General features: G+C 42.7%; 1 protein-coding gene across 3 annotated transcripts; it reads right to left on the bottom strand.

Annotated features, from left to right (window-relative positions):
* Nucleotides 1-9,961: 9,961 nt before the first annotated feature.
* On the bottom strand, nucleotides 9,962-19,698 carry HIC1 (HIC ZBTB transcriptional repressor 1). 3 transcript variants are annotated; one of them, XM_044283893.1, is made up of 2 exons: nucleotides 19,520-19,698; nucleotides 9,962-14,127 (listed from the first exon to the last, which is right to left on the bottom strand). In XM_044283893.1, exons 1-2 carry the CDS (start codon nucleotides 19,542-19,544, stop codon nucleotides 12,194-12,196), a joined length of 1,959 nt encoding a protein of 652 aa, XP_044139828.1. In that variant the 5' UTR covers nucleotides 19,545-19,698; the 3' UTR covers nucleotides 9,962-12,193. The 3 variants fall into 3 exon arrangements, with proteins under 3 accessions (XP_044139828.1, XP_044139827.1, XP_044139826.1); XM_044283892.1 differs by lacking the exon at nucleotides 19,520-19,698 and adding an exon at nucleotides 18,043-18,160; XM_044283891.1 differs by lacking the exon at nucleotides 19,520-19,698 and adding an exon at nucleotides 15,132-15,263.
* Nucleotides 19,699-20,236: the final 538 nt, after the last annotated feature.

Below are 20,236 nucleotides of genomic sequence, written 5' to 3'. Positions count from 1 at the left end.
ATTCTGAATGGAGAGCAATCCATTCAGAATGCATCAGTTCAGTCCCTCTTACGTTTTTTGGCCGGGGAAAATACTGCAACATGCTGCAGTTTTCTCTCCGCCAAAAATCCTGAACACTTGCCGGATCCAGCCCAAAGTGTTCCGGAAAAATGGATCCGGACTCCCCCAAAAAATTTAATACCTGATCAATTTTTTCTGGATGACACTGGATCCGGTATTCAGTATTTCAGTGCATTTGTCAGACGAATCCGGATAGTTCCGGCGACGGAACTGCCTGCCGGAATCCTCTGCCGCAAGTGTGAAAGTACCCTTACTGCATCTTATGTTTGAGTGGATATGCTATGCCTGCTATTCTGGTAATTACGCCCATGTTAATGACCCGTCCTGGGGATAGGTCATCAATAATAAAGCACTGCATAACCCCTTCAACGCCTGCTGGTGGGCATTGCACATGTTTTCTTAGGGCATTTTAACATCTTGGTCACATAACCCAAAGCAGTGAACCTGGCCATAGATGTAAATGTATGATAGGCATCTGCAACATATGAGCTTGAGACATCAGCAAGACAATAGGCATCATACATGTAAACCACAGGAGACAAAATGACAAAACTTTCTGCAGTAAGAATTCACTTTTCCATCATTTATCACAGATTAAAAGGTGACAGCAGAAATCTGATAACCGTTGGCACCAGTTTTCTGTATGCCTTATTTTAGGGCCTATGGACCCAATAGATCCCCATCCTCCCATCCTTGTATTTTTCAGAGCGGCCAATCACTTTAGTAACGTTAGGCCAAACCTATAACTAACCACAATATGCTTGGTCTGAAATGCGTCTTCCTGGATTATTATTACTATTTTTAGGAATGGAAAAAATTTATATTTTGAATTGATAAATCCTGGAAACCTCAAGTGTCTCCTCCTAGGACAAGTCGGGAATCTACAGAACCTGAATACTGAATGGATGCTGTTTGTAGCACACTATCTCTGCTTCTATGGTTCGAGGATTTCCAGTGCAGGGTTAACATGCGATTCTTTGCAGAAGTCTCAGCATATTGCATGTGTCTGAACCAACATGGAATTAGAAAGTGTATTATGTGTCTGCTCAGTTTCTCCTCTACAGGTCTGGACACAGGAGGTGAGACTGAACGCCTTTTTTTATTTTTTTTAGTATTCCTGCTGGATGCCTCCCCCCACAACCAGTGCACAGTTCCCTGAAGCCATAAAACTGGTCTGCACCTGGCAATCTGTGACTGCAATTAGCTGTGAAATGTGAGCCCTGTGATTGCTTCAAGAGCTCTCACATAGGAGCAATGCGGGCATCCTCAGAGCCCCAGAAATGGTCTACACCTGCACATCACCTCCCTGCATTTTCTTTCCCCCTTGGGGTACCACTCACCACCACTAGAGGCGCTGATGAGCAGCGCAGAAGTGAGAACCTCCAGTGTGTGGGGTGACCCCTGGCCTAATCCTGGTACACAGCGCCAATCGCACGACCTTGCGGCTTGCACCTCATGTGTTAATTAGGTCTTACTTTCTCCACGTTCGTGGTGGTTTAACCCCATCAGTGCTGGAGAGGCGTGCAGGCTGGTTCTGAGGGTGGGCTGTGCAATCCCCGTGACTGGGAGTGGAAGCAGCTGGTATTTGTGTTTGGTGACATATATGGCTTTATTTACATGGATTTCAAGTCAACATTAGAAATTCTTGAATCGGCTCCGGCAATGGGTGGGAGGGGTGGGTGGGTGTAGAGGGCCAACTCATGGGTTCTATTCTGTAGTCCATTTCCTGGGAAGACTTGGATGCGCTCCAGGTGCGAATTCCTACCAACACTAAGTAAGGAGGGGGGGGGGGGGTTATTTTATCATTTAAATGAGTTCCCACTTACTATTTTTGGGGTGCGGCATCCTGTGGCCATAACCTTTTATATCCCACACACAGGAGTTTTGTTATAAGAAAAGAAAAATAAAGAAATCTTATTCTGGACACTGTAAGGAAACCACAAGGAATTTATTTACTTCCTACCTGAACTCCTTCAACCTCCATCTACAGTGTGAATGATGACCTAATTGAGGTTATGAGGACTATTGCCCTCCATGTGATATGAGATCCATACCCCCACTGTATTTATCTAAGCCTAAACGGCAAACATCCAGGGGGATAATGAGCGGTTTAACCCTTATTGGCACCTCCACAAGCGATGTCCAGTGCTCCCATTACATGGTAGTTCAGGTTGACACAAGGTTGTGATTTACATTTTTTTCCTACTGAACTTAATAGGGAATAATATCAGCACAAACCGTCAGCAACAGAGCCTGAAAAGTAATGCAGCCGGGGCCCAGAAATGCCCAGTGCATTGCAAGCATGTGTGGATGGAAATGTATAATCTCCCGTGGTTTTATACGTAACATGAAGCTGGTGCAATTTCTCATGTGCCTACTATGGCACCAAATGCCACACAAACACCCCGTGTGAACCCGGCCTTAATCACCATTCTCCTTATCGGCTATACTAGAACTACTGTATATCCAAAATCCCAGCGCTGACAACATTCCACACGGGTGACTATATAGTGAAAAAGTGAGGAATGAGGTCACAAATCCTGGTGAGGAGCAGAGCCGGTAAATACTACAATGCACAATACCGGGTTGTTTATTTGTTTATTCATGTATTTATTTATTATGTTTTAATAAAAACTGATTTGTAGAATTTTTTGATAATCATAAAAAGAAAAAAACACTACTCACCTCTTCAATCCTCAATGATGCAGCTCGGCAAACTTTCGGCGCCCCCCCCCCCCCCCCCCCGTCTTTGAATACAAGTGACCACCATGTGCCATACATAACATCATGGCTCCCATTGCCAAGTCGTGATAGCAGTAGTATGGCTCTAGACTGTTGAAGCCACTAATGGGCTGCAGTGGTAACATGTTCAATGCTTGTAAGCAAAAACATGGGACCACGGGGTGGTTGATAGGAGGGTTAAGTAGCATTGTTAAGAAACTATTGTATTCTTTTATTTCATAGCATTTTTATTGGAGTTATTGATTTTATTTTATTTTTTAAATAAAGTCGCATAACCCTAAAATTTTAAAGAATTCTTCAGATCCTGAAGAGACCCTAGCGCTTGTACTGAATGGTGTTAAAATGCAAAAGTCCAGAAGTCCGCAAAGACCTATTTTGTGACTTTTTGGAGCAAGAATTCTGGAGGGCAGTGCTTGGTAAATCCTCTCATTGTGTATCACATATCTGGCATAGTGTTGGTTAAATCTCGTTTTCTGTGTCTTCCTGTAGACCCTGAGCCCCCTCCTTCTCCATGGGATGGGAAGTACCAGCGCTGCCTGCACGTCCCCATCCCTCTCTGTGACTCCAGCTGAACATCCTCACTTTGGTAGAATCTGCTCTTTTTCAAAGATTCTGTTTCCATTGTTTGTCACACACAATGCAGGACGTCCTGCTGATGCCAAGTTTTGGCCCGCTGCTCTTCCTCCCTCAGTCCTGCCTGACACATGGCGGGGAGAGGTGACACTGAGCAGCCGCTCTCACTACCACTAGATAAGAAGGCTCCATTACACAAGCCAGTATATTGTGATTGGTTGTAGCAGTTGTGTGAGAATGGACGGTCCATCTGAAGGAAATCTGTCTCATCTTTCAGAAAATGTTTTTCAACTGCTTGAAATATTTTCTAGTGACAATCACCATTATCACTACAATAATAGGAAATTTATACCATTCCCAACAATTTTAGTTGGTCCGCGTTGTTACTGGCCTCGCAGTAATACTGCGCAGTGATTAACAATGAAGACGGACTAACCAGTGAGGTCCTCATTAGTTTAGTTAGGACCTGCTGTGGCCTGAACATCCACGTGGTACCCAACCGCAGCAACACCATGTGGTCATACCCTTGTGATCTTCCTAAAATAAAAAAACCTTCCTATTCCCTATAATGGAGTTGTCTTTCAGATGCTGTTAAAGGAGTTGTCTCACTTCAGTAAGTGGCATTTATCATGTCGAGAAAGTTAATACAAGCCACTTACTAATGTATTGTGATTGTCCATATTGCTTCCTTTGCTGGCTGGATTCATTTTTCTATCACATTATACACTGCTCGTTTCCATGGTTACAGACAACCCTGCAATCTATCAGTGGTGGTCATGCTAGCACACTATAGGAAAAAGCAGCAGCCTATGTGCTCTCCCATGGTCACGGCCACCAGAGGGGCTGACGCTTTTTTTTATATTGTGCAAGCACGGCCACCAATGATTGATTGCAGGGTGATTGTAACCATGGAAACGAGCAGTGTATAATGTGGTGGAAAAATGAATCCAGCCAGCAAAGGAAGCAATATGGACAATCACGATACATTAGTAAGTAGCTTGTATTAACTTTCTCTACATGATGAATGCCACTTACTGAAGTGAGACAACCCCTTTAAGGGTACATTCACACGACTGTATAATTTTATCCGCGTCCGATCCGCATTTTGCGGAATAGATGAGTATCCATTTATTCCTATGGGTGAATAAAATGTGCGGACAATGTTCAGTATGTTGTCCGCATCCATGTTTTCGCATTTCTAGTCCGCAAAAATATGAAGCAACCCCTTTAATGTTTGACTGGCAGACCAATTTTTAAGCATCAGGTAAGTTTGCTGGCAGATAAAACAGATCAGATCAACATGCGATTTACACACACCAGTTTTTTAAGGTCCTTTTACACAGTCCGATCATTGGGTCAATTATCAAGGATGAGAATTTGTAGAAAAGCTTGTTCCCCATAATTGACCTGAATAAAGTACCTTTTAAAGTAGCATTGCATTTTCTCGTTCATTGGGTGATCGCCAGCACCTTAAACACAGGCAAATTATCTAGAACAAGCATTTATATAAACGCTGGTCCCTGATTATCTGACGGATCATCTTTGTGTAATAAAGAACCTTAAAGGTGGCAGCAATCACCAAACGAACGGACAAATGATTGAACATATCTTTGCACTCAAACTTATCATTTCTGGCCAGCAGATCGTCCAGTTTAAACAGTGATCCATCTGCTGCCCAGAAATAATGATTCTATAGGGGGACGAGCGATTGCATGTAAATGCAGCTTCATCTCCACAGAAAATCAGGCAATTATCAGGATCATCTGGTTCATTCCGGATAATAGCATGAATAACCGTCATGTGTAATAAGACCATTAGATTAATATTGGTCTAATATATCTTTACATGTTAAGGCACTCTAAGATCAAATGTACAGTCTACAAAGGTAAGGACTGAGGACTGTTCTGCACCAGTACTATGTAAAAGCCGGCGCAAGCGCTGGATTTCAGAGTCTAACCCTATAAATCAAAGAAGAGTGGGATGCACTGAGAGGCATGGCCCCGTCCGTCTACAATGGACCTAAAACCTTATTACCATAATTATAAAAAGCATTTTTTTCTGAATTTGGGGACTGGATTTTCATTAAAAAAAAAAAGCTTATGTTTCAGAGTACTGACCCTACATGCCAGTATGCTTATTTAAAACAGATTTTGAAGGTGACAGATTTAATCTTACAATTTTCGTAGACATTCTTTATATTCACTTCTGTCCTTTTTGAGGATCTATCTTAACCCCATTTGTAGGTTAACACATAGTTCCATAGGCTGATACAAACACATGCCCCGCACACTCAACCTTTCTCTGACCTGATATTGGAATTCAGAGAAAGTTCCGTTTTTAAGTTTGTGTTTTCTCTGGTGTAAAATAAACAGTAATGGAACCTCAAAATGCTACATATAAGAATTAAAAGATCAAAAGAAAAAAAGGGTAGAATATCTTCACCTTTAGGTACATATGTCATGTGTCATGCCTATATTACCATGATCTGTTATACAAAATGATCACTAGTGATTATTGACTTAAAGGGGCTGTGCCACAAAAAAATATTCTACATTTTCAAACCAGTACCTGGATCTGAATACTTTTGTAATTGTGTGTAATTAAAAATGTGGTATAGCCATGGAGTTATTGAATAAATTGTATCTGTATAGCGCCACCTGCTGTTTTTTCTTTTCCTTATTTATCTGTCTGCTCCACTGAGGTGGTCACACAGGTTTAGTTTGAATGTTCAACTGCCACCAGCCATATCTTCTGTTAGAAGCTGTGGCAGTTACAGGCAGTGGCGACTCTAGGAACAATATATAGGGGGGCACATAGGATACCACGGTCAAAAATGGGGGGACACTAATAATTTTCACCACTTAATTATACTACTGAAAAAAACTAAATAAGTATATATAAATAAGATTACAAAATACGAGAGTATTGCAGTATGCAGGGATATATTTATAATAAAACAATTTACTTCAAAATTACTTTTTACAAATTACTACAAAATAAGCTATTCAGTCGTCTGCTGTGCCGTCCTCTGCTTGCTTCCATGGATTCTTTCCCCTCCTTTCTGTCTCTCCTCAGTGCGCAGGCACACTGTTATGGGGGATCTGTGGATGAAACACTGTTATGGAGGATCTGTGGATGACACTGTTATGGGGTATCTGTGGATGACACTGTTATGGGGGATCTGTGGATGAAACACTGTTATGGGGTATCTGTGGATGACACACTGTTATGGGGATCTGTGGATGACACTGTTATTATGACTCTCATTAGCCCCCATTATGCCTCTCATTAGCCCCCATATCAGCCCTTATGCCTCATTAGCCCCATTATGCCTCTCATTAGCCCCATTATGCCTCTCATTAGCCCCATATCAGCCATTGTGCCTCATTAGCCCCCATTATCAGCCCTTATGTCTCATTAGCCCCATATGCCTCATTAGCCCCCATATGCATCATTAGCCCCCATTATGCCTCTTATTACCCCACATACCTCATTAGCCCCCATATGCATCATTAGCCCCCATTATGCCTCTCATTAGCCCTCATTATTCTCCCAGCAGCCTCATTTTTTATAATATAAAAAACCACTTACCTCTTCTGCTTCTGAATGCCGCCGCTCCTCGCCGCCCGCGATTTTCTTCCTCCTGATGTTGGCTTTCGGCTGTGTGCTCTGAACTGGCGCGCACAGAATGACATCACAAAGCGCCTCACTCTGTGGGCTGCCCTGCACAGCCGAGGACCAGGAAGCGGTAAGTACACCTCTTCCTGGTCCTCCAGTACTAATGAGCGCTTCCAAAATGGAAGCGCTTCATTAGTATTCGCCGGCCAGCGGGGCTCAAGAGGCAGCCAGAAGCTACTGGGCCCGGGGTAGCTGCCGCGCGTTAAAGGCGGCATTGGTTTTAAAGCGGAATCAGCGGGGGAGCACCCGGGGGGGGGGGGGCAAGGAATAACCTCGGGGGGCAATTGCCCCCCTGTAGCGACACCACTGGTTACAGGGAAAGAGCTACAGCAGAAAGGACATGCCCCTTGAGCTGCCAGCCTGAAATAATTCTAGCAGAACAATTAAAGCAATGAATAAGGAGATCTTTGGATCCATGTGAGGTCCAGGGCTGGTGCTAGCCTTGCTAGAAAGAGATTGTCATATATATATAATCATGGCATAACCCCTTTAAGAAAAGACTCATACTGTGGTGTCCTGCTATAAGTTAATATTATCCCCTTATGTTTGTGATTTTAAAAGTGCACCTACATTTTATATCTAAATAGGTGTTAATTTCATAACATGTCTTATACAGATCAGAGACTTATTGTTTTTCTTGGACAGAGCTCCAATATCTTACTTCCCATCAAAAACAAATTATATATATAAATCATGAAAGCCTGTGTGCGCTGGACTACGATGCACCTATTTTATTATTTTATTATGAAGCATATGCCTCTTAATAATATAGGTGCATTTTTGGCACTTCAAGAACCAGAAATTCAAATCTGTCCTAGACTTGAGCTATAACTTTTGGCAGGGGGTGTAGTATGCCCCACCTACCCTGCTAAACCCCGCCCCTTGTCTGGTCACTTTAGAAAAGAAGCTCAAAAAGTCACAAATGATGACACAAGTATGGCGTGTGCCATAATTTGCAACTATATAATGCCACTGTGGTAGCAGAATTAGGTTAATAAATACCCTCTGTATCTTTAAATCAAACTTTTATATACCTGGAATTGTTGGTCACAAGATTTAAATAATATCAGCTGGGCTGACGTTCTTCTGGTCCCTTGTATTATGCTTCTATTATTACTATCGATGTAATAGGAACGTAGCCTTTAAGTATAATACATTGACAGAGTTGGTAGATTGCAAGTTCTTTAAACAAGAGCCTCTACCTATTGTATTCATCTCATGTCATATGTCCTGTAAGACGCTAGAGGGAAGACCTACCCATAGAAACATAGAAGAGCGGCGGCAGAAAAAGACCATCTAGTCTCCCTTTATATTATTTTTTATTTTTTTTATCTTAGGATAGACAGGTTTTTCTCAGGCAGGTTTAAATTCACTTTCTGTAGATTTCCTAGCCATGTCTGCTGGACGTTTGTTCCAAGCTTCAACTCTTTCAGTAAAATAATATTTCCTGACATTGCTCCCCAGCTAATTTCAGATTGTGCCCCTTGTTCTTGTGTTTAGCTTCTTATTGAGAACCCTTCCCTCCTAAACCTTATTTATGCCTTTCACATACTTAAAAGTTTTGATCATGTCGCCCTTTCCTTTCTTTCCTCAAAGCTATACAGATTACGTTCTTTAAGACTCTCCTGATGTTCTATGCCTAAGACCCTCCACCATTTATGTAGCCCCTCTCTGCACCCGTTCCATGTTATCTACATCTTTTTGTAGGTCTCCAGAACTGAACACACTATTCTGGATCTGGTCTCACCAGTGCTCTATACAGCTGCAGCTGTGATATCTTTAGGCTCTTTAGTAAGACTGCGGTACCCACCTTACCATGTATAGTGCCATCTTACTATATATTGTGGGTGCACTTATTGACAGCAGACTGAAGCCATTGCTGTACATCAGACCTGACTCTTCTGAGACGTGTCTGCCCTACATGACGTAGTGCATTGTGGAGGTTACATGTGTAGGCTAAACCACAAGTAAGAAAAACTGCCGATAAAGCATTTACGGTTTATAACACAAGCTCAATTCATGTCATCAGACGAGGTGGTATTTGTGCAAATGCAAAATTACATTTTAAATTGGATTTGAATAGCCATTAATACTGCTTGCTCTGGAGGACACCAGCCTGGTAGACAACAATGTGATGACTGTCTCCCATTATCGGCTGGATAATTTAGAAAATGATGATAAACAATCCAAAGGCTCATCATAGTCGGCTCTCTATACATTGCTGCAGATGAACACCTCCCAGTGTCTCCTGGGGCAGGTACAAGGTAATTTGGGCTAAATTTGGCCACTTCTTATGACATGTTACAATTCTATTGAAGAGAGATCTGGAAACAAATGTTATACAATGTTCTCATTTCACTAGAAGATTGTAAGCCCTCGTGGGCAGTGTCTTCTCTCCTTCTATATCAATTTGTAACTCGTCTTGTTCGTGCTCTGTGCAATTGTCTGTATTATGTGTGTATACCCCTGCTCCATGGAATAATGGCACTTTAATAATAATAATAATAATAAGATAATAATAATAATAAGGCTACTATGTTTTATGAGAAAAAGCCAATGCCAGAAATGTGTCTAAAATAAATGTCTACATACGGCAACACACAAACTCTTAACTCCAATTTCTTAACTCATCGCGTTATCTTGAAACAAAAGCAATTGAAGGCGTTTACTTAACGCATTTAGTTTAGATAACACGTCTCATAAAGCATGAGTGTTAACTCTACTACATCTGTATTTTTCTGTAATAAATAACAGGGACGTTTTGTGTCAATTAAAAAGACTGTCACGGACAAGCGGAAAGCTTTGCCAAAACTACACATGGTGCAAAAGGCGCTAAACTCATCATAAACGAACGTTTCATTTTTCTGCAATAGCTGTGGACTCCCATAGGAAATGATGACAATACTACTATGAAGCACAGTCTGTTTAATTTGTTTCCTCAAATAAGGCATCTTTATAAAATAAGTTAGATAAGTACAAGAAGTCCATGAAGGTCCTCAGAAAATACATGCACTAGTATGTGTTCAAGATTGATCTGCTCCTGCTTTCCCCAATCATTTTCCAGCTGGAGTACATTCTAGGGAAGGTATAATGGTTTACATGTTCCAGCGCTGGTCACCGGTGGGGCAGGAGCAGAACCTGATGAACTTCCTCTTAATGTTAACCACTTGAAGAACAGGTTGAAGTCTGAGGTATCTACTGGAGGTGACTTTTAGGTCTTGCATAGGTTGGAAGGAATAGTTCTAGAGATAAGCATGGTATTATGCATATGTTTATTTCAGGTTGTGATCTCTTGATGTGATCTCTGCTCATCACCAGTATAACATTTATCATTTTTTTTGTGTGACACAGTGACTGACCGTATAATACAAAATATAATCCTGGTAGGATTCACACGGTGACCTGTGAGAGTAAGACACCAGAGGCAGGCAACCCATGTCAGCTCAGCAGCTGTGGGAGTACGTCTGTGTAATGCCATGGGTTGTGGACCTCAGGTTATTATAGACATATGCAGGTACCCACATCTTCACAGTTGGCACATAATATAATATATTGAATGATTGCTTATCTACAGTCAGCACATTAACTTACACATAAACAGTCCTTGCCCCCTCCCATTAGTGGTTATTGTGTTGGCTCTGAGCAGGCTTTGGTTTCAGCATAAGGCACTGTACCAAGAGGGTTGGGATTGATTTGGTTTTGACACTGCTCCAATGTAATAATGTCTTTGGTGTGGGGGTTAGGGTCATGGAGGTAATGGGGGATTGCACATGTAATAAAGCATAGATGCTCAGATCCTGATTCTGGAAACCTGAGCTTATTGCTGTAAAGCGCTGTAGCAGCAGTTAACTCCTGCTCGACTGGAGGACTGCTGCTCATACAACACATTGGGCATCGAGTGGTATAATGGTTAAGGCACAATAGTCTCCAAGAGACCTCATTGTAATACAAAAATAATCATATAATACACTATGCAGACAGCACAAATCAGTATCTCCAAATCACACAGACCCAGGGCATTGCTGCTTTGATCCCCCAAAAATGTGGGGGCGAAGAAGAGTTGGGAAATAATAACTGGGAAGGGAGGTATCATTTCTAGGAACTGAACACCCACACTTGACATCTGAGTGGCTTCTGAGTCAATTCACAGTGCCCCAACCTGGCAGTGAACACCCATATCTATGATGTTCATCATGTAGCCACCATAATCTTCCATAAATTCTATGGTCTATCATGAAATGCCACATCCCTTGTCACAGGATATCAAAGTGCTCCCATGTCTCTTGGCAGACATTAACTACTTGTCTCCTGACTTCTAATGACAGTAAAGTGGGGATCGTTGTTTATGATCTGGAATGCATTGCTGTGGCTTAATGAAGGCGTTGAGATTGCACAACAGGCAGACTGCTGAGTCATGCCTGTTCTTCAAAAATGGACAAATAAGAGGAGACCTGTGGATACTCTGGAATTGCTAGGAAGTCAGCGTCAGGGTCTTCTACCAACACATTGCATTGCAGATGAAGCACATCTTGTTCTAGTCATCCCCAGTTCATTGTCACTAGTACAGCCCAAGGACTTCTTATAGGCACAATGCCCTGTTACTATTCATTGCTAGTAGCCTGCCAAGTGAACCTGGGAAAGCCTTTTCACATCTTTACAGGGCATTTACTATTGCATAGCTACTATACATTTGGGAAATACTGATTTCTGCATCTGATTGTCCTTACAATACAAAAAAAATACAAAAAGACTTCTATATAAATGTCCACCATTCATTAGGACAATAAGCAGCAACTCTCACCACTACCTTGGGCAGAGGAAAGGTTGTCTACATTGTAGAGGAAGTTCCTTTTCTTATTCTTCTGGGATAGTGCACCAGAGCCTTTGCACAAGTCCCTCTGAATGTGCTTCCCCAAGGTGGCAACTCTTCTTGGCCACTCGCTGATTCACAGGTTCAAGCTGCCACTTTAGTCTTTGGCAATGACGGTTTGAAAGCCCAGAATCTGCAACCAAGTAATGGGCATTGCAAAGTGAGCTCTAGAAAAAAATGTCTGTATTGTCCTTATTGGCACAATTGTTCTTTTTTTTCTTCTTCTTATTCTGGAGCAGGTTTGATTTCTAGATCCAGAAGTGAAAGGGGTTATGGAGAAGAGAACCTTTCAATGATTCGACTATCACCGACCAGGTGCTGACTTTGGGTTAAGACCTCGGCAGCTTTTTCCTGGGTTAGTCCAAACTGTTCTGCTGTGAATTTGGCCAAAGGGTAGAAGCTCTCTATAGTTTTGGGATCATTGAGAAAGTGCGAGGTCTGGGACAGGATTTCAGCTGCTTTCTCTTGTTTAAGGCCTAGGTGATCTGCAGTGAATTTGGCCATGGCATAGACACTGTCAGAAAAGTCCAACTTGGGCTTTCCATCTGGTCCAGTGGTGTGCATTTTCATGTGGCTAATGAGGTTTCTCTGCTGAGCAAACTTTCCCCCACATACTTGACATTCATAGGGTTTTTCCCCAGAATGAATCCTCATGTGCTCTGTCAGGCGATATTGTCGTGTGAAACGCATCCCACAAGCGTCACAGGCAAATGGCTTGAGCCCCAGATGACTTCTCATGTGACGGGTCATGGTTCCTCTCTGGGTGAACTTCTTACCACAAATGCTACATGGGTAAGGACGAGTGAGCCAGTGAGTCTTTTCATGCTGTCTCAAGGTGGCAGGGTCCTTGTAGGACTTCTCACAGGAAGAGCACCGGTAGGGCCTGATGATGTCCCCCAAACTTTGGCTTGTCTTATCTAGAAATGGCATTGGTGGGTCCATATCTTTGTGGTAGAGCTCCTCTTCATTGTGCGCTTCCACATGGGCATTGAGTTGCTCACTGCTGGGGAATCCTTTCCCACAAGGAATGCAGACATACAGGTTGTCTCCATAGCTCTCTGGATCATACAGGTGGTTACAATGGTACCTCTCAAGATTGGAAGATGGAGAAGGGTCCCCACTGCTGCCAGTCTCCTCACTGGTACTCTTATCATCATCTGGCTCATTACTCTCAATGCTGGGGTATCTAGGTTGTTGAGATAAAGGGGAACTCTCCCCTTTCTCCTCTCTGTCCAAGTCTTTCTCTCTGTCACTTTCATCTACATAATTTCCAATCGGCTCAGGCTTCATCCAGTCAAACATCAGATCTCGACTATCAGTCCTAAGGTGGCTGTTGGACACACTGTTTCTAAAAAGCTCAGGGTGTGGAGCTGTTGGGGTGCTGTTGTTGTCCAGCTTTGGGTAACTATGGTTTTGGTCTTTATAAGAGCTGCTGTTGGTCAGAATACTGGCACTAACTGGGGGACTGTCCGGTCTGATTGGTACGGAGGGCTCTCTGCTTTCAGTGGTATCTGAGTGGAGCTGATTAGAAGGTCGGCTTGGGCTTTTCTTGGAAAGATCTAGTCCACACAAAGGAGAGCAATGCCTTTCTGGCGGGCAGAGCCCATGCTGGTGCAGCTGATTCCCCTGAGATACAGACGCATAGAGCTCTCCACAGTGTGTGTTAATAGGGTTCACTGGTTCTCCAGGTGGGATGTCTACTGGTCTTGGAGTTGAATTGAAACATGATTGAATGACAGGGGTGGTGGCTCTCAGCCCCCTTCCAAGGCTCCCATATCCTGGGTAACCTGCTGTCCTTACATGGCAGTATTTTCCATTTCTCTTCAGCTTCTTCTTGCATAGAGATACCAGGTCAGCGATCTGGAGGTAGCTGGCAGCTGCCAGCACTGCCCCAAAGAGCTGCTCACTAGTTGGCTCACCATCTCCCAGTCTCCCTGTGTATATGAAGTCTAGGATTAATCTGAAGATGCTGGGGCTGACCATCTCGTGATCCAGATTGATCAAGTTATCGTGGACAACCAGTGATTTCAAGTAGACACTGCTAGCAGCTAAAATGTTCTTATGTGCCCTGAACAGGGCGTTCTGTACCACAATGATCACATCACACAGGAAGCCTTTAGTCCTCTGGCTGTTCAGCTGCAGGAGAAGTTGTCTCGAATGACTTGGTACCTCCATGGCATCCAGCATCGTGTTCAGTTGTCCACCTTCAGAAACAAAGACACATCATCATCAGTCCCTGAATATTAAATGCTTACGATTTCAAAGAAAGAGAAACGATTCAGGAAAAGGAAAATCAAGCAATCTACTTAGGATGGGCACTGGGGACAATCATCATTAGCTTGCTGCACTATGGCCAAGTAATGCTACTTTCACAAGTTCAGTATTTTGCTCAGTATTTGTAAGCCAAAACTAGGAGTGGAAACTACAGAGAAAAAGTATGATGGAAAGAAGTGGATCTCCTCTGTGTTTTAGACCCACTCCTACAAATACTGATGCAAAATACTAAGCACTGACATGGGAGCCTGGCCTTAGTCATAGTTCTGTGGATCACCTCTAGTACAAATGATAGAACATCATCACTCTACAAGTTTTCACTTGCAGTTCCACAAAACAAAATAGAAAAATAATAATAATAATAATAATAATAATATATATATATATATATATATATATATATATATATATGTATATATTATAGCTTTCTCACATATAGCCTCTGTGATTATTATTATCATTATTATTATTATTATTATTATTAATATTTTACAGGGTCCACCAGCAGCTGGTGTCATTATTCACATAGAAACTCTCTTCTCTAGAATTATCTGCTGACGGTATTGTAGAGTCACCTACAGGGATCTTGTGCCAAACCAAGTGCCCACAGCACAGCCCTTCCCTACAGAATGAAACTGCTGGCCAATGTGTCATTTGTCATAAATCCCTGTACAGTAGTCACAAAACCAACTAGCAAAACAAATAAGTAAATATGTATATATATATCTTATACCATCTTATCCTCCAGTGTGCTGCTGCTCTGGTGTGAGGCAGTGTGGCTGAGGAGTAAGTGTGAGGGGCTGAGGAGTAACTGGTAAGCTCTAACATGTGAATGGACAGGGCTTCTAAGGCTTATGTGTGATGGGCAAAAGCTAATGAGCCGCTGAATAAATGTGTACGGAGCAGAGCTGCTGCGGAGTAAGTGTAGAAGTACCTTGCTGAGCGGAGGCAGCGTGCAGGATGACAGAGACTCTGCTGTCACTGGCAGAAAGTAAGTGCGGAGCTACCCAGGCTTTCCTCCTCATCATGGTGTCCTGTGCTTGTCCCACCTGATCTCCTATACATACAGCTTTTATCCCCCGCACATGTGGGGCTGGGGGTGGCTCCATGAATACAGTGACATCATCAGGCCAGATCTGGCCCCAGCCTCTTTACATCTCCGAACCTTCCTGCAGTCTGACAGGTGTCCCCCTCCTCCCAGACAACAGATCTCTGTGTGTACTGCCTACTGTCCAGCCACCCCCACCTCATCAGTCAACATGTGTGTGAGTATATATATATATATATATATATATATATACACCTATATACTGCCTACTGTCCAGCCACCCCCACCTCATCAGTCAACATGTGTGTGAGTATATATATATATACACCTATATACTGCCTACTGTCCAGCCACCCACCTCATCAGTGAACATGTGTGTGAGTATATATATATATATATACACCTATATACTGCCTACTGTCCAGCCACCCCCACCTCATCAGTCAACATGTGTGTGAGTATATATATATATATATACACCTATATACTGCCTACTGTCCAGCCACCCCCACCTCATCAGTCAACATGTGTGTGAGTATATATATATATATATATATATATATATACACACCTATATACTGCCTACTGTCCAGCCACCCCCACCTCATCAGTCAACATGTGTGTGAGTATATATATATACACCTATATACTGCCTACTGTCCAGCCACCCCCACCTCATCAGTCAACATGTGTGTGAGTATATATATATATATATATATATATATATATATATATATATACACACCTATATACTGCCTACTGTCCAGCCACCCCCACCTCATCAGTGAACATGTGTGTGAGTATATATATACACCTATATACTGCCTAGCCATCCAGTCACCCCCACCTCATCAGTGAATATGTGTATATGTCAATTTGTGTGTAAATATATATTTGTATTTTTTTTTTTTATTTCTACCCTTCCAGGCACTTCCACTTCTTATAGATGAATGCATATGTATATATATGTATATATATTTATATGTATATATTGTTATTATGAGTTTCTGACAACTCCCTGGTGTAGAATATCCCCATGTTGTCACCTGCCAGCGCTGGGAGTACCTGCTGTCATCCCCGCTGTCTGCACTCATCTGATAAGGAAGAGGAAAGACCTCCAGCAGCACTACACTGGACACACGGCCCCTATTATTATTACGGATTATTATATATTACACGACTATTAATTAGAGGGATCTTCCTGATCCTACAGAACATTAGCGCTCGGAGCAGACCCCGGGACTACACTGTACATTTTTTACTTTATTAGTTAAGATTTATCTAAAACCAGATTTAAATGCCTTTACTACTAAAAAAAATGTTATTTTATTATTAATAATAATAATAATAATAATAATAATAATAATATTTTATCAATAAAAATTATTATTCCCATAAAATTCGATTATCTAAATTGCATAAAAGGAAACTGATAGTCCCTTCTAGAACCAGACCATTTCAGAACCTCCACCTTCTACAGGACATAAATATTAATTTACTAATTTTGCGATTTTTCTTTCTTATGTAATTTTCTCCCTATTTGTTAATCGAAGTTGGAGAAATTCTTCCTCGGAGACACCGAGGACTCAGCTCCATGGACCATGTCTGACTACTCATACACAATACTATTATACATCATACATTATATATCATACATTATATATCATACACAATACTATTATACATCATACATTATATATCATACATCATACTATTATACATCATATATCATACATCATACTATTTTACATCATACATTATACATCATATATCATACACCATACTATTATACATTATACATCATACTATTATACATCATATATCATACACCATGCTATTATACATCATATATCATACACCATGCTATTATACATCATACATTATATATCATACACCATACTATTATACATCATGCTATTATACATTATATATCAGTCCTGGAGATTTGTGTCTGTTTTTAATGTTTAGCGACTGTCTGTTCCATCATCTATCTATCTCTATCAGTCTATTATCTATCTATCTGTATCTATCTATCTATCTATCTATCTATCTATCTAGTATCTATCTATCTATCTATCTATCTATCTATCTCTATCAGTTATTATCTATCTCTTTGTCTGTCTACCTTTTCATAATTACTTGTCTTGAATGAAATGTTTGACCCTTTAGTTTTGGATCCACAAATCACTATGTTCACATAATAATCATCATCATCATCATCATCATCACTTGGATGTGTCCCCCTTGTGCTGACTTCTCTGCGGCTCTGACATTTACGCCATAATAATTAGGACATTATTTGTACTTTTGGTTTTACTATTTTCTTTCTGTTATTTCGGAAGCGGCAGTCACTATGATGCAGAATAACAGTATGGGGGGGGGGGGGGGGGGATTGGGATTATTATTATGAATTATTAAATCCTCTCTGCCGCCGGCATTAACCCCTTCGGCCCAGCTGCTTCTGATCGGGCGTGTCTGTGCCCTGGATGGCATGTGTACAGCACACATCACAGTGGGCACAGAGGGTGGTTGGGTGGTGGCACCATCAGCCTGTGACACCGGTCTGCCATTCCCCTGCACATTAACAAGCACTTTTGTTATTACTGACGGGCTCCGGATTTGCGGGTGTCCAGTGCCGGGCAGCCCCTTGGTGTTGGCACCAGGGATGGACCCCATACCCCTGGCAGTGATTTACTTTTACTCACCCAGAGTTCCGTACATTAGCGATCTACCAGTCCCACCCTATGCCAGCAGGCTATCCCTCCAGTGTAACCCCTCCCAGCCCCGTGCCCATTACCTGGCAGCCCAGAGGTGATGTGTGGGTGAGTGACCATGCCCGGGCAGCCTCCAGTGCCAGCCGCGCAGGGCTCCTCTCTGCCGGGCTGCTGGGAGATAATGGAGCCTGTGTGCGGAGCCCCATGTGATGTGCAGCTATATTAAACTACAAGGTAAAATCCAGGGCAGGAACTTCAAGTGACCCCAACGTGAACTTCACACACAGCGCAACTGCTTCTTAAAGGGGCCGCGCGCTATTTCCTGCTGGTGTCACAGGATGGAGAAGAGGGATGCTCAGGACCGACACAGGGGGGCGCGATCCTCCCCCCCCCACCACTACCGATCAATCCGATCGCTAAAATCCACCAGATCTCATCCATTCATCTGCTGGAGTCCATGCAGTATTTAGTACATATAATCTCATGTATGCATACAATCTGTACGACTTGTTATGTACGATATCGTACACCCGATGGCATACATACAATCTCAGACATTTCAGTTTTGCTATTTTCAGTCTCACACATCCAATGGTAATGTTACAATCCAATCTCATATATACGATTTAATCTCATATTTTCTATCCAATCACATTCAACGATTTAATCTCATTCCTACAATCCAAAATCATTCATGCAATCCTATCTCATTCCTACAATACGATCTCATTCCTACAATCCGATCTCATTCCTACAATCCGATCTCATTCCTACAATCTAATCTCATTCCTACAATCCGAACTCATTCCTACAATCCAATCTCATTCCTTCAATCCGATCTCATTCCTACAATCTAATCTCATTCCTACAATCCGATCTCATTCCTACAATCCGATCTCATTCCTACAATCCGATCTCCTTCCTACAATCTGATCTCATTCCTACAATCCGATCTCATTCCTACAATCCGATCTCCTTCCTACAATCCGATCTCATTCCTACAATCCGATCTCATTCCTACAATCCGATCTCATTCCTACAATCCGATCTCCTTCCTACAATCTGATCTGATAAATACACTTCTATCTCACATGTATATGATGAAATCTCAGACATCCAATGTAATTAATAAGATTTAATCTCGTACATACGATCCGACCTCCTAGGATCATTGCATGTGAGAGGATTTCCAGGAATGCCGGTGACTACCGCCAGTGTGACCGGGGCTCTGACTGCTGGCGACATTAACCCCTGACTGGCCGGAGGACACCCTGGGCCCCTGTATTTCGTTTTAAAACTCTAACTTCTAACGAATCTATAAGTGGCAGCAGCGGGCCCACCCATGCCATGTCCTGGCAGTGCCCGTCATGTGTCACTGCCACCCTGCAGTCACAGAGACCTCAGCAAAGTGAGGAATACCATCACTGGAAGGTGTCAGATCAGATGCCATGGCTGTTGGCACCTATGGCGGGGGGTGGCACCCTATGCTGGTCATGGAGGTGCCCAGCTATGATGATAAGGAGTGAGCTGGTAGCAGTTGGCACAGAGGGCACATCATACCTTGGGGGTCCTCTCTGAAACCCATTCCCCGCAGGAGATGTTCCCAGGAAGGTGCCCGCTGCTCTCCTCCGGTCCTCCTGCTGCCTCGTCCTCTGCTCTCACACTGCCACCTTGTGCTCAGCCGCCGGGCTCTGCCCTATTATCACAGGCGCTGGGAGCGGAGAGCTCTGCCCTGCGTGAGGGGCCGGGGAGGACCCGAGCCCAGTCTGCGCCCCTCCCCCTCCCCGCTGACCGGCATGTGGGACCGCAGACAGGGCCGGGACCGGCCGCAGGGCACACCCTGCAGTCACACGGGGGAACCTGAGAAGTGGGACCCCCATACTAGTGTCACCAGTGCCCACCACCTGCACGAGGAGAATTATCTATCTATATGTCTATCCATTATGTATCGGTCTGTCTAGCTATGTCTTTTCATTTTCTATCATCTATATCTATCTAATGTCTGTCTATCTATCCATCCATCCAGCCATCCATTATTTATCTATCTCCTCTCTCTCTCTCTCTCTCTCCATATCTATATATCTATCTATCTATCTATCTATCTCATTTCTCATCTCTCTCTCTCTCTCTCTCTCTCTCTTCTCTCTATCCATATCTATCTCATCTCTCTCTCTCTCATATGTATCTATCTATCTATCTATCTATCTATCTATCTCTCTCTCTCTCTATATATATCTATCTATCTATCTATCTATCTATCTATCTATCTCACTCTCT

Source organism: Bufo gargarizans, chromosome 3, assembly GCF_014858855.1.
Source record: "Bufo gargarizans isolate SCDJY-AF-19 chromosome 3, ASM1485885v1, whole genome shotgun sequence".
Taxonomy (NCBI): domain Eukaryota; kingdom Metazoa; phylum Chordata; class Amphibia; order Anura; family Bufonidae; genus Bufo; species Bufo gargarizans.
The sequence above is the reverse complement of the archived record's forward strand: the minus strand, read 5'-3'. Positions and strand labels throughout refer to the sequence as shown.